Source organism: Meles meles, chromosome 10 (assembly GCF_922984935.1).
Source record: "Meles meles chromosome 10, mMelMel3.1 paternal haplotype, whole genome shotgun sequence".
NCBI lineage: Eukaryota > Metazoa > Chordata > Mammalia > Carnivora > Mustelidae > Meles > Meles meles.
The window spans coordinates 93562680-93577580 of record NC_060075.1 but is presented as its reverse complement, the minus strand read 5'-3'; the positions used below and the strand labels follow the sequence as shown (position 1 = coordinate 93577580).

Below are 14901 nucleotides of genomic sequence, written 5' to 3'. Positions count from 1 at the left end.
AAGCCACGAAAACAGAATCAGGGAAATAAACGATGCCATGAAACGTTCCAACGTCAGAATTATTGGAATCCCTGAAGGAGAAGAAAAAGAAAGAAGTCTAGAAGATATAGTGGAAGAAGTTGTCTATGAAAATTTTCCCAATCTCACGAATGGAAACAACGTTCATGTACTAGAGGCAGAAAGATTTCCTCCCAAGATTTTAGATTCTCGAAAGTCCTCACGGCACCTTATCATTAGAATGGGGAATTTTGTTTCAAGAGAGACCCTCTTAAAAGCAGCTAAGACAAAGAAGCTTCTTACATACAGAGGAAAGCCCATTAGAATAACGTCAGACCTTTCCACAGAGACCTGGCAAGCCAGGAAGGGCTGGCAAAATATATTCAGAGTACTAAATGAGAAGAACATGCAACCAAGAATACTCTATCCAGCAAGACTGACATTTAAAATGGATGGAGAGATCAAGAGTTTCCAAGACCGGCAAGGCTTAAAAGACTATGCAACCACCAAGCCGACACTGCAGGAAATATTAAGGGGGGTCCTATAAGAGAGGAAAAATCCTAAGAATATCATTGAACAGAAATACAGAAACAATCTATAGACAGAAAGACTTCAAAGGCAACACGATGTCAATAAAAACCTATCTCTCAATAATCACTCTCAATGTGAATGGCCTAAATGCGCCCATAAAACGACACAGGGTTGCAGATTGGATAAAACGACAGGACCCATCCATATGTTGTCTACAAGAGACCGATTTTGAACCTAAGGATACACCCAGACTGAAAGTGAAGGGATGGAGAAGCATCTTTCATGCCAATGGGCCTCAAAAGAAGGCCGGAGTAGCAATTCTCATATCAGATAAATTAGATTTTAAACTAAAGACTGTAGTCAGAGATACAGAAGGACACTACATAATTCTTAAAGGGACTATCCGCCAAGACGAACTAACAATTGTGAATATCTATGCCCCCAATATGGGAGCACCCAATTACATAAGAAAACTATTAATCAAGATAAAGAGTCATATTGATACGAATACAATAATAGTAGGAGATCTTAATACGCCTCTCTCAGAAATAGACAGATCATCGAAGCAGAAAATTAATAAAGAAATAAGAGCATTGAATGAAACATTGGACCAGATGGACCTCATCGACGTATACAGAACATTCCACCCTAAAACAACAGAATATTCATTCTTCTCAAGTCCACATGGAACCTTCTCCAGAATAGACCACATACTGGGTCACAAAGCAGGACTCAACCGATACCAAAAGACTGACATTATTCCTTGCATATTCTCCGATCACAATGCTTTGAAACTGGAGCTCAATCACAAGGAAAAGTTCAGAAGGAACTCAAACACCTGGAAGCTAAAGACCACCTTGCTTAAGAATGCTTGGATCAACCAGGAGATCAAAGATGAACTTAAACAATTCATGGAAACCAATGAGAATGAAGACACCTTGGTCCAAAACCTATGGGATACAGCAAAGGCGGTTCTAAGGGGGAAATACATAGCCATCCAAGCCTCCCTCAAAAACATTGAAAAATCCAGAATACACCAGCTGTCTCTACACCTTAAAGAACTGGAGAATCAACAACAAATCAAACCAACTCCACACGCAAGAAGGGAAATAATTAAGATTAGAGCAGAGATCAATGAGGTAGAAACGAGAGATACAGTAGAACGTATCAATGAAACTAGAAGCTGGTTTTTTGAAAGAATCAATAAGATCGATAAACCATTGGCCACACTAATCCAAAAGAAAAGAGAGAAAGCCCAAATTAATAAAATTATGAATGAAAAGGGAGAGATCACAACTAACACCAAGGAAATAGAAACAATCATCAGAAATTATTACCAACAGTTATATGCCAATAAGCTAAGCAACCTAGATGAAATGGATGCATTCCTGGAAAGCTACAAACTCCCAAAATTGAACCAGGAAGAAATTGACAACCTGAATAGACCGATATCTAGTAATGAGATTGAAGCAGTGATCAAAAACCTCCCAAAAAACAAGAGCCCAGGACCTGACGGATTCCCTGGGGAATTCTACCAAACTTTTAAAGAAGAATTAACACCAATTCTCCTGAAGCTGTTCCAAAAAATTGAAGCAGAAGGAAAACTTACAGACTCCTTTTATGAAGCCAGCATTACCCTGATCCCCAAACCAGGCAAAGACCCTACCAAAAAGGAGAATTTCAGACCAATATCACTGATGAATATGGATGCAAAGATTCTCAACAAGATCCTAGCAAACAGGATCCAGCAGCACATTAAAAAGATTATCCACCATGACCAGGTGGGATTCATCCCTGGGTTGCAAGGTTGGTTCAACATTCGCAAATCAATCAGTGTGATAGAACACATCAATAAGAGAAGAGAGAAGAACCACATGGTCCTCTCAATTGATGCAGAAAAAGCATTTGACAAAATCCAGCATCCGTTCCTGATGAAAACGCTTCAGAGTATAGGGATAGAGGGAACATTCCTGAACTTCATAAAATCTATCTATGAAAGACCCACAGCAAATATCATCTTCAATGGGAAAAAGCTTGCAGCCTTCCCGTTGAGATCAGGAACACGACAAGGATGCCCACTCTCACCACTCTTGTTCAACATAGTATTAGAAGTTCTAGCAACGGCAATCAGACAACAAAGAGAAATAAAAGGTATCCAAATTGGCAAGGAAGAAGTCAAACTCTCTCTCTTCGCAGATGACATGATTCTTTATATGGAAAACCCCAAAGACTCCACCCCCAAACTACTAGAACTCATACAGCAATTCAGTAACGTGGCAGGATACAAAGTCAATGGACAGAAATCAGTGGCTTTCTTATACACCAACAATGAAAATACAGAAAGGGAAATTAGAGAATCGATTCCATTTACTATAGCACCAAGAACCATAAGATACCTGGGCATAACCCTAACCAAAGAAGTAAAGGACCTGTACTCGAGGAACTACAGAACAATCATGAAAGAAATTGAAGAAGACACAAAACGATGGAAGACTGTTCCATGCTCTTGGATTGGAAGAATAAACATTGTTAAAATGTCTATACTGCCTAGAGCAATCTATACTTTTAATGCCATTCCGATCAAAATTCCACCAATATTTTTCAAAGAGCTGGAGCAAATAATCCTAAAATTTGTATGGAGCCAGAAGAGACCCCGAATTGCTAAGGAAATGTTGAAAAACAAAAACAAAACTGGCGGCATCATGTGACCCGATTTCAAGCTTTACTACAAAGCTGTGATCACCAAGACAGGGTGGTACTGGCATAAAACCAGACACATAGACCAGTGGAACAGAGTGGAGAGCCCAGATATGGACCCTCAACTCTATGGTCAAATAATCTTCGACAAAACAGGAAAAAATATTCAATGGAAAAAAGACAGTCTCTTCAATAAATGGTGCTGGGAAAACTGGACAGCGATATGTAGAAGAATGAAACTTGACCATTCTCTTACACCATACACAAAGATAAACTCGAAATGGATAAAAGACCTCAACATGAGACAGGAATCTATCAGAATCCTAGAGGAGAACATAGGCAGTAACCTCTTCGATATCAGCCACAGCAACTTCTTTCAAGATATGTCTCCAAAGGCCAAGGAAACAAAAGTGAAAATGAACTTTTGGGACTTCATCAAGATCAAAAGCTTCTGCACAGCAAAGGAAACAGTCCACAAAACAAAGAGGCAACCCACGGAATGGGAGAAGATATTTGCAAATGACAGTACAGACAAAAGGTTGATATCCAGGATCTATAAAGAACTTCTCAAACTCAACACACACAAAACAGATAATCATATCAAAAAATGGGCAGAAGATATGAACAGACACTTCTCCAACGAAGACATACAAATGGTATCAGACACATGAAAAAATGTTCATCATCACTAGCCATCAGGGAGATTCAAATTAAAACCACATTGAGATACCACCTGACACCAGTTAGAATGGCCAAAATTAGCAAGACAGGAAACAACGTGTGTTGGAGAGGATGTGGAGAAAGGGGAACCCTCTTACACTGTTGGTGGGAATGCAAGTTAGTGCAGCCACTTTGGAGAACGGTGTGGAGATTCCTGAAGAAATTAAAAATAGAGCTTCCCTATGACCCTGCAATTGCACTGCTGGGTATTTACCCCAAAGATACAGATGTAGTGAAAAGAAGGGCCATTTGTACCCCAATGTTTATTGCAGCAATGGCTACGGTCGCCAAACTGTGGAAAGAACCAAGATGCCCTTCAACGGATGAATGGATAAGGAAGATGTGGTCCATATACACAATGGAGTATTATGCCTCCATCAGAAAGGACGAATACCCAACTTTTGTAGCAACATGGACGGGACTGGAAGAAATTATGCTGAGCGAAATAAGTCAAGCAGAGAGAGTCAAGTATCATATGGTCTCACTTATTTGTGGAGCATAACAAATAACATGGAGGACATGGGGAGATGCAGAGGCGAGGGAGTTGAGGGAAACTGGAAGGGGAGATGAACCATGAGAGACTATGGACTCTGAAAAACAACCAGAGGGTTATGAAGGGGCGGCAGGGGGGTGGGGGGGGTGGGAGGTTGAGGAACCAGGTGGTGGGTAATAGGGAGGGCACGTACTGCATGGAGCACTGGGTGTGATGCCAAAACAATGAACACTGTTATGCTGTAAATAAACAAATAAAAATAAAAAAAAGAATAGAAAAAAGTCAAATAATTATTATATTTCTATGAAATATTTTGCACTAAAATTTATGTGTTAGGTAACAATTCGGTAAATACTCATGCTATCAAGCAAAAGCAAATATGTAATGAAAAACCTCATATCCCATAAGACCATATTTTAAAAAATAAAAACCTATACATATATGTGTGTTTTTGCAGGTCAGAAAAAGAAAATAACCAGGTGATTTCAATCATTTCTGGACCTTCCAAAATCTCTTCAGCAAAATGACTTTATTACTTTTACATTAGAATTTAAAATAAGATATGAATAGTATTGGCGATATGACCCCAGTTATGTGAACGTGGAAACACAAAATGAGAAAAGACAAACTGTCCACAGAGTTCACAGGTTCTATGATTCTTGTTCTATCCACATCTTTTAAAAAAAGTTGTGTTACTGTCACAATCAGGGAAGGGACATAAAAAAATGTAGCCACAGGAAGATGAGGGTAGCAGGTGAGGGACAGAGCAGACTCACACACGAAGGAAGCAGCCGGCATCACGATTGCTTTAATCCTCTCAGATAATATACCTCAAGTAGGATATTTTCTTTTCCTGAGAATGTCTAATGCATTATAGCCAAAACCCTATCTGGTACAGGCAAATAAATACCAGAGAACCTTAAGAAAAGATGTGTTCCACATCTTACCTCATAAATGTCACTAAGTTCAGGAGAAGATTGTTGAATACATAGACAAAGGCATCGCTGTTGGGAGGCTTCACTTTCCAGCCTATTAAACTGCTGTAGAGACACTGGGGCAGATCACATGCCTTCTCACCCGTAAACGAGTCTGAGGAGATGGTCATACCACGTCTTCCTGTTTCTAGGCTCACTGCCCACCTGTCAAGATAATGGCGTTTGAGCCTCATGGAGCTGACATGTCTTGGGATTATTTGGGAGTTCTAATAAAGCCAAACATTGGATGAAAACATAGTAATATGTAAAGCTTACATAATTTAAAAGTGAATGTTAGCAAGGTCCTCTTTATGGTCAATAAATCTTCCCATGAATGCTAAGAATAAAACTAGACTAGAGCAACAAAAGTGACTATTTCAGTGGTTGGGAAATGTCCAATTTGCACAATTATCTGAGAATGGTTTATATTGAAAAACTACAGGATTCAGGAATGGCAGCAGCACCCGTCTACGTTGCTCCTGTTCTTCCATTCAGCTCCCACAACAAGCAATGAGATCAGGAAGTTTCCTCCACAATAGGAGAGGCCTTGCGAATTGGCATCCAAAGTCACACAGTGTAAGGAGCTGGGTCAATCTGGGATGGGAGCGATGCGAAGGTGAGCTGACAACTGTGTGGTGTGCAAGCCGGAAGGGAAGGCCGGGGGCTCCGCTGGTCTGCGGTTGGGGTCATGACTGCAGCGAGCATGTGCTCAGCTGAAGCAGTGTGCATGCTTAGCAGCGACTCAAAAGAGCCCAAACCAGCCACACACAGCTGGTTGACACTGAGGTGATCGTCTTATGCAGAGGAGACATGAAAAGACTCAGAAAAAGTACAGCTGAGAAGACTTACACTTTAGCACGTACAATCTATGTGCTAATTGCGTAAACTAAGAATGTGCTCCCCGAGACCTACATCAAAACCATTTGGCAGAAGCGAAGTCTTAATCAAGTTTCCTGGGACACATCCCTAAGAAATCTAGGCAACCATGAAGCTGTGTAGATGCAGGGTGATTCCCAGGAAGCTAGGCTGAAAAATAAAATAACTAAGAAAGAAAACAGGAGAGTCATGAGCAGCCATATACCGCAGGAGATAGACTATCACAGATGAAGTCCAAGCAACTTTCCCAGCATGCAGAGAGCAATGAAAGCAACCTTTTGGAAAAAAGTCGCAATCTCAAGTTGCTACAATATATTTTCAACAAAATATTTTTCAATAAAAATTAATAAAACCATCAAAGAATCGCAAAGGTGTGGCCATTGTTAGGGGGTAATAACCCCTACCACTCAATACAAACTCTGAGGTGTGCAGTTACTCTCTCTAGGAGACAAGTACTTCGAAGTAACTATAACAAGTTTATGTTCAAAAACACGTTTAAAAACTCAAGAGGATCACAGCTTTGTTCTTGGTAGCTGTTAAGGCATCCCTCCAGCATCCTTCCTTGGAGCCCGCAGTGGGGGAGGGGTGCCTTCCCCACTGGGCTGTGGCCCCAGGATGCCAGAACCTGAGCTTCTGCGCCTCGCCCCGCAGTGGGGCCCATGGCACTGTGAGTGGGCAAGGGAGCCCTCCTTGGTGCGGGTGACGCCCGACCCCTCCCAGCCCCATGCACCCTTCTAGAGAGGGCAACTAGAAAAAATACAAAGATCTCTAGCAGATTGAAAAGGAAATGCCAAAATGTCTTCATCCACAGATGACATTGTATTGTTTGTCCATAATTCCATAGAATGTACAGACACATAAAACCAAAAGTAGATCATGAACAAGGCCGGCATTGTCACAAGGTACACATGCAATGTACAAAATATCAGTTTTGTATACTGGCTTGACCACTTGAAAGTGAAATTTAGGAAACAATTCCACTTACAATAGAAACAAAAGAAATAAAACATTTACGAATTAATTTAAGAAAAAAAGAGCAAAGCTAGTATGTGGAAAATTATAAATATTGCAGAGAAAAAATTAAAGACTATCTAAATAAGTCCAGAGAGGATCCATGTTATGGATTAGAAGAATCAATATTGTCATGATGGCAGTTCTTAGCAAATTCACAAGCTAAACTTTATAGTTTTTACAGGTACATATGACACCAAGCCTCTCAGTCTATTTTCTCATTTGAGGATAGGAAATGGGGTCATTGCACGGATGAGCCACTCACCGAAAACTACCACTCACACTAAATACATAGTTGAAAAAAACATGTTTCCTGCTTTGTATTTTTGGGCCGTTCCACTCACTAAGTGACTCTGCTGTAATAGACTTCACTTACTGGTGAGCAATACTGAAGATGATCAGGTGGAGGACATCCCTGCAATGGCCAGGAGGGGGTGGTAGAAGTCAGTGTAAGTAATAAGTAAAACAATGCAGTTCTTAAGAGGGAAGCACATTATTTAAAACAAACGAAAAACCTAATAAGATCACAATTCGCATTCAAAGCAACAACTCAGAGAACATAAATTAATATCTGAGTGAAAAACATCCAAGCAGGTTACATAGTGCACATGCTTCAGTAACCTATTAACCTGGCTGACTTGCAGTTCTCGGTAAGCTCTTCTTAGTGGGGCTACTCAAACTCCCGAAGACTCTGTCATCTTCAGAACGGGATGAATTACACCTACTTTAGACTTGCAAGGAAGGAACCCATATGTACCATGTATCGCATTCAATAAAGTGTATTTGACGTTATTTAATGGATCAATGATTACTGTTACGAACTTAAAAAAAAATTACTCTCTCTAAAAGGCAAGCAACTATTAAATCACCAGTGCTAGAAGAATTCCTGCTGTGTTCGAGGTCCAGTACGGTTACCGGAATGACTGCTCTTCAAGAACAGCTTCTGCTCTTTGCTCCCTTGACATGTGAGAGATATTCCTAAGTTCTGCAAACCTCTCTGAAATTTTTCTCATGACCTTACTTACTCTTAATCTTTAGAGCTTAAACATAACTCTGTGTGTGTGTATATGCATATGTATATATATATAATTCTACATGTATAGAATGGATGCTGTGACAGGTTTTGCATTTGTTAGTCTTGTGTTTAAATCAAGGCTCCATTAGTTATGTGACTGCACAGGTGAAATATTTTAAGATTCCAATGAGCTGATCTGCCAAATCTGGTTGTTATAACTATGTTGGCATGTTATTATAAGAAACAAGTGGTTATAAGAATCACATCGTACTTCGGACTGGCTGATAATGTTTATTTACAAGCAACTTAACTCGGCCCAATCCTATGCCCACGGTGGATGTTGTCTGGAGAGTGAGCATTATTATTCCCATTTACAGGGATTTGACCAAGGACACACTTCCTCCAGGTGGCAGGGCTTGGACTGGAGCTGTCATTCTATCCTTGTCAGTGCAATAAACCCTCCCAGAGTTAGGAGGTATCATTCAGACTCTCCCAAGTGTCCCATCTGATGGCTCTGAACTGAGAAGGACGTCCCACTCAGCACATCATTGATCAGATGACATTGTGGGCTGTGGAGGGAGCTGAGCTCCCAGGCCGAGACCCATGGCTGGACATTCCCGATGTCAGCAGGTCTGGAAGGCTCCCAGGCATGTGGAGTCAGTCTGAACCTGCTGTTCCCTACAGACTGCGAGCACCTGGCAGCCTCAGAGCCTGTGGGAAAAGCAGGCAGATGCGAAGCTTTGGCTGAGGTTCTGAAGTAGATTCCTCTTCTTACCATTTTGTTTTAAGAAGACGCTTGCTCCTTTAGTGTGATGACAATTTTATATTTTCCTAATTTTGAAATCACAAGTTGGAAGGGATTCCAGGGATATAAGATACTGAGCTTGCCTGGAAGAGTCTGCTCTCCGAGCTGCTCCTGGGGCAGCCTCCTGTCCCTGACACATGGGGTCCCTGAGGAAAGGATGGTCAGCCAGAGTCTCTTCCCTTCCCCTTTCCCAGCTTCTGTGATGACACCTGTCGTTTGTACGCTTTTAGATAATAACCATTATAACAGGTGTGAGTGAGGTGACATCTCATTGTGGATTTCATCTACATTTCCCCGAATTTCAGATAAACAACAAATAATTTTGTCGTTTGTGTCCAAATATTGCATAGAGCTTTGCAACTTTTTTTTTTCCCATTAAATCTGATAACCCTAGATGAGCCTGCCTTTTTCCTTGAGGAACAAAAGAAATTATCTAACAAATTAATATTCTATGCACATACACACATAAAGTCACAAGCACTCCCTCACACACATTTCCATATATCCTTTGAGAAGAATCAAATATATGCCAACATAATTGATCTTCATTTCTTCTAATAAATCGTGTTCAGGGATTATCAGATTCGTTAAACTATTTGGAAAGTCCGATGTCAAGAGTTTTCAAGGAGCCTGTCATCATCTGTTGACTGAGAATACCATTGTGCCTAAAGAATCTTATTATTTTCAAGGATTACAAAAATGAAATTTATGTTGGAAAGGTGCCTGAGCCTGTGCGTGACACGTGGGTGGTGCTCTGCATGTAGTGACTGAATTTGAAATGCCAGGTCCACTCAGTGAGAGGTGCACAGTGTAGAGAGGAGGGGGTGGGGTTCTAATCCTCCTCAGCTGCTCAAGGTCCTGTCATGTTCAATGAGTCACCTGAACTTGGGAGCTGTTTTCTCATCTTTAAAGATGAGGACTGATGAGGCTTCTGCAATGGGGGCTTTCCTTTTCATCTTAAATGTCCAAGCCTCTGTAATCCTATAGCTTGTGAATGGCCAGGATACTACTGATGAAAGAATATTTTCACTACAGTTCTCTTCAACCAAACCTATCAGTGACTTTCTGATTTGGGTTTTTAGTCTTTTTGTGCTAAGAGTTGACATCACATGTACATCCAATTTATTCCCTCTGACTTAGTAAAGAAGACAAACTGGATTAGATCTCACATTCTCCCAGGGTCAGAAGGGAGCTGTCCCTGTTCAGGGAAAGCACGCCAGCCTCTCAGAGTTTCAGTGAAAATTCCAAGCTTCAGCACGTGACTCTTTGCACAGGGTCTGCCTGAGTCCACACCTGCTCTGACCACCGTCTCTCCCCTGGAGCTGCGGTCTGGGGGCATCAGAGCAGTTTCATTCATGGCAACAGCAGGATGACCTGGGGGTACAGGGAGTGTTGCTCCCTCAAGAGTCACCAGATTTCTCTCTTCCTGGAGAACACAGGGTCTTGCTCAGGAACCTCCACTCTCTACATGAGTGTGGGGTGAAGTCTTGGCTACTCTTTGTGTCTTGCTCAAAAGTTTCCCTTATTATTTTTTTTAAAAATATGCACATCTTTTCACAATATGACCTTTCAGCACCACTTCCACAAGAGCACAATGTAGCACAGCAAGAACAGAAATAGAGGAATACAATAATCCCCTGTTGAAATGCGTTTCCAGGCCCAGGATGGATCCATTCCTGCTTGTGATGCCAAGTCAGCAAACCGAAATTTAGGTAACTTCCCTGTCCCTGTAAATGCTGCCCTTGACCAAAAACATAATATGTCCCAACTAGGCAGGCATCAAACACCAAGAATCTGCAAAGATTCCCCTGTTCTAAGTAAGATCAGATATGCAACCCCTGCCAATCAACCTAAGCCAAACACTATCTTCTTATCCCCCGACTGACCTGCTATTCCTCCCTTTACTGCTTCTTAGTGTCTATAAAACTCCCTCAGCCAAAAATCCCTGGGCAGAGTGCTCCCCTGCTTGTGAGACTCTGAGCTCCCCAATCCATGGATTGTTCTCCTTGGAAGATAGGGCATTACATCCTCCAGGCTGAATTGTTTTACTTTTGTCATTCCTCTCACCCAGGAAAGCATTTGCCTGGAGGTTTTTCACAGACTAAGACTGCTCATAGCAGCAGGTGTTGACCCTTTAATGTCAGCAGTGTTTGAAGACAAATGGGAACAGTAATTGAGAGAAACAGAGTTCTGAATGTTGACAATGTGACATAAAATTTATTTTCATAAAAGAATAGAAGGTTATGGATTTTCTCCCTAAAAAGGAAGATGTCCTTATTGGTGAAAATCTAGAAAAGAGAGAAAGCATGAAGAGAAGAATCCATTGGCTTTCTCACCCCCCACACTGTGTCATTTTCCATATGCAAACTCTTTCCACCTGTTTTCATATTGGGCAGATGTCAATCCCCATGGTCCTCACCATTCTCACTCTCTTCCTTACTTAACATTTAGCAGAGCTTCCCTAGACACCTACTGAAGGTCTGAATGATGGCCCTGGATTATTCTTTTAGCAGAATATTCTAGTCACCACCTCACCAGCTCAGCACAACCTCAAAGCCTGCATTTTGGGACACTTGAGCCTTGAATCTTGGCTAGAGCTCAGCATGTGTGCCTCTCAGTGTTTACCCAGAGGAGGAGCTCAGGAGCTGGTTCTCCTAGTGGGTGTGAAGGACCCACCTCCCTGCCCCAGCCAAGTCCCCTTCCTGCCTTCTCCTTCCAGGCCAACAGGCTATCATTAGCATAACTGATTACCATAACTAGACCCAGGAGGTCCTCCTCTACTTTAGATAACAGGCAAGGAAACTTGTACTTACTTTACTACCTTTACCTCTGGAAACTTCATTTCAGATGCCGATGCCTTTCTCAGCTGACCCTTCCCGAGGCCCTGCCTTTACCATTTCTAAGGATCTCACACTGGATCTGACAGGTCCTTCCCCCTGGTCTCCTCTGCCCCCTGGCCCAATGCAGGTTTCTTCCTTTGACACCACACACAAACACACACACACACACACACACACACACACACACACACACAACCTGGTTTTACAGGACTATCATATTTCCTGAAATTCTACACTATGAGGACCCCAGAAATCATCTACTGCGACCAGTCCAGTTTTAAGATGAAACACCAATCCCCAACATTTCTTGCGCTTTTTCTATGCATCTGGGACAGGCCACATGCTTTGCTCACATTCCCTGAGCACTATGCACACAACCTAATGAGGTCATTTTGACCAATGAGGAAAAGGAGACGACTAGCTAGCCGAAGACTGCAGAGCTGTCATGTCACTTTAGGGCAGTTCCATCTTCTGAGGAGACCTCTGGGAGAAATGCTCCAGGGCTAGCTCAGGGGACCTGTTGTTTTTCAGCAGGGATCTCTGCCCTGTGCTTATCCCTGCCTCCTATCAGCCTGCATACTCATTGCTCTGTCAGTACTGAGTGGCCATTTGAGGCTTGAGATTTGTCTCCAGCCAGACCTGGCTCATCCTCACCTAATTCCCTGTAGGCGTGCAGCCCTGGAAGAGTGACATAAAATACCACCCAAGAGTTCCCCATTTCTTTTTTTTTTTTTTTTTAAGATTTTATTTATTTATTTGACAGACAGATCACAAGTAGGCAGAGGCAGGCAGAAAGAGAGAGGAGGAAGCAGACTCTCTGCTGAGCAGAGAGCCTGATGTGGGGCTCGATCCCAGGACCCTGGAATCATGACCCGAGCTGAAGGCAGAGGCTTTAACCCACTGAGCCACCCAGGCGCCCCGAGTTCCCCATTTCTAAATTGAGGTAGTAGCATTCATCTCAAGGTTGATTTTCAGGATGTGGTCAAACAAGGAGCAGAAACCAGTTAGTGTGGTGCTCAGGTCCAGTCAAGGATTGCTGTTATACCACCGGTGCTCTCCTTGCACCAACAGTCCTCAGTGATTCTCATTCACCTAACCATTGATGTTCCCTCCTGCCTTGTGGTCAGACCTGCCCCAGCCCTCTGGCCCCTCCCTCTCTCCTCCCAGCCTCTTTCTCACTAGTAACTGCAGGTGCCTCTGGGAAACAGACACTCAGGTCTTCACCTGCCCTCTGCAACACACCCAGGCAGTCTCTTCCCAGAAGGTGCAGCCAGGAGGTCACCCAGGGTTTCTTTCCACCAGGTGGGAGACAGAACCATGCTGGGTCCCCTTGCCATCCTGTGTGCTCTCCTGTTTCCCGGTAAGTCCTGACTTGTTCCCCCTTCCAGAGGACAGGGCATACCTGAGGATCCTGGCCATCACTGTCTTACAGCTGTTCCCCTCTCCCCCTGGCAGGTGGTGGAGCAGGACTCAAACTGAGTCAGACTGCTTTGTTGGTGGCACACGTGGGCAGTTCACCTTCTTTGGATTGCAAAGTGGACAGCTCAGTCAGCAACATCCATTGGTACCGCCACCAGGAGGGTACGGCACCAAAGAGGCTCCTCTACCTAGACATGTCCAGGTCCCTTGTGCAACGCGATTTTCCCATGAAAGCAGACAAAGTCAATGCCAAGAAGGGCAAGGATAGCTACAGCTGTACAATGTCCGTGCTGAAACTGGAGAAAAGCGACGAGGGTGTATACTACTGTGCTGCCTGGGAACACCACAGCCCTGTGCTCTAATCAAGTCCCTGAGCAAAAAGGTCTCTGTCTCCCAGGGCACTAAAGACCAGGCACATTCCAATGACTCTGGGTCTCTAGGGCTGTCCTAGGGTCAGCTCTCAGCACCCCGACTCTCGCTAATGCCCCCTCCCCTCTCCATTGGTGCGCTACACAGGAAGCTAAGGAGCCTTTGGTGTGTAGGTGGGCACAAACCCAGGGAGCTGTCCAGTCTGGAGGGACTGCCCTGAAGGTCGTCCAGTGCAGTGTTTCTGAAGCATTTGGAGCAGAATCTGTGCTGCCCAATGCAGTGGCCACTAGCCACTAGCCACATGTGGTTCCTGAGCACTTGAAACTTAGCTAGTTCAACCTGAGATGGGCTGCTTGTGGAACATACAAGCCATGTTCTGGAGACTATTAAAAAAAAAAGATGAAATATCTTCTTAATTATTTCTATATTAATTACATGTTGAAGTAAAGAAGTCGCCCTTGAGATGAATGCTACTACCCTCAATTTAGAAATGGGGAAATCCTGTATCGACATCTCACGGTAAATAAAATAATCTTAGAATTTTATTTGTTTCTTTAACTTTTTTAAAAATGCAACGTTAGAAAATGAGTCTCATATTGTGACTATCTTTATTTCTACTGAACGGAGCTGTGACAGGCTGGCGATTGAAGATTCTGGCCATCTCCAAAGAAGAAAGTGGGAATAAAATATTGTGCAAAACATTTCAGAGAGACACTTACCATAAAATGATTGAAAACTGAAACAGGAAGTCGACTCTTGATTCCGTTTTCAAACTGCTGTCCCGCCCACTGCTTATTACTTTGCAGTAGAGACTCAGTGAGCAAAGCACAGCAAACAGTTGGTAGGACTAACTTCTCAGCACCCTCATGCACTGGCGTACCTGGTGCTCAACTCATGTGGGGGGACATGATCCTCAGGCAGGTTGATGCAACAGCCCTGGATGAGACCCAGGGCCCTCACTTTCATTTCTCCTTGAGTGTTACTCCATATGGGATTTAGGGGCCGTATTCCTTGGACTTCTGTTCTGTCATCTCTACAGGGAGGTAGTTTAACTACCACAGTATTGGGGTTGATCCTCTGTAATAAAGCAAAATTATACCAATAAGATATCACGATGTTTACTAAATTCTTATAAAATTTGTCAACTTCTTGAG

General features: G+C 42.9%; 2 gene segments (V, D, J or C); both read left to right on the top strand.

Annotated features, from left to right (window-relative positions):
- The window catches only part of LOC123952181, a 129299-nt gene that overhangs the window by 61864 nt on the left and 52534 nt on the right, over nt 1–14901 (top strand).
- On the top strand, nt 13156–14762 carry LOC123952178. The segment is given in 2 exon segments: nt 13156–13319; nt 13415–14762. Coding segments are annotated over 2 exon segments (369 nt in total).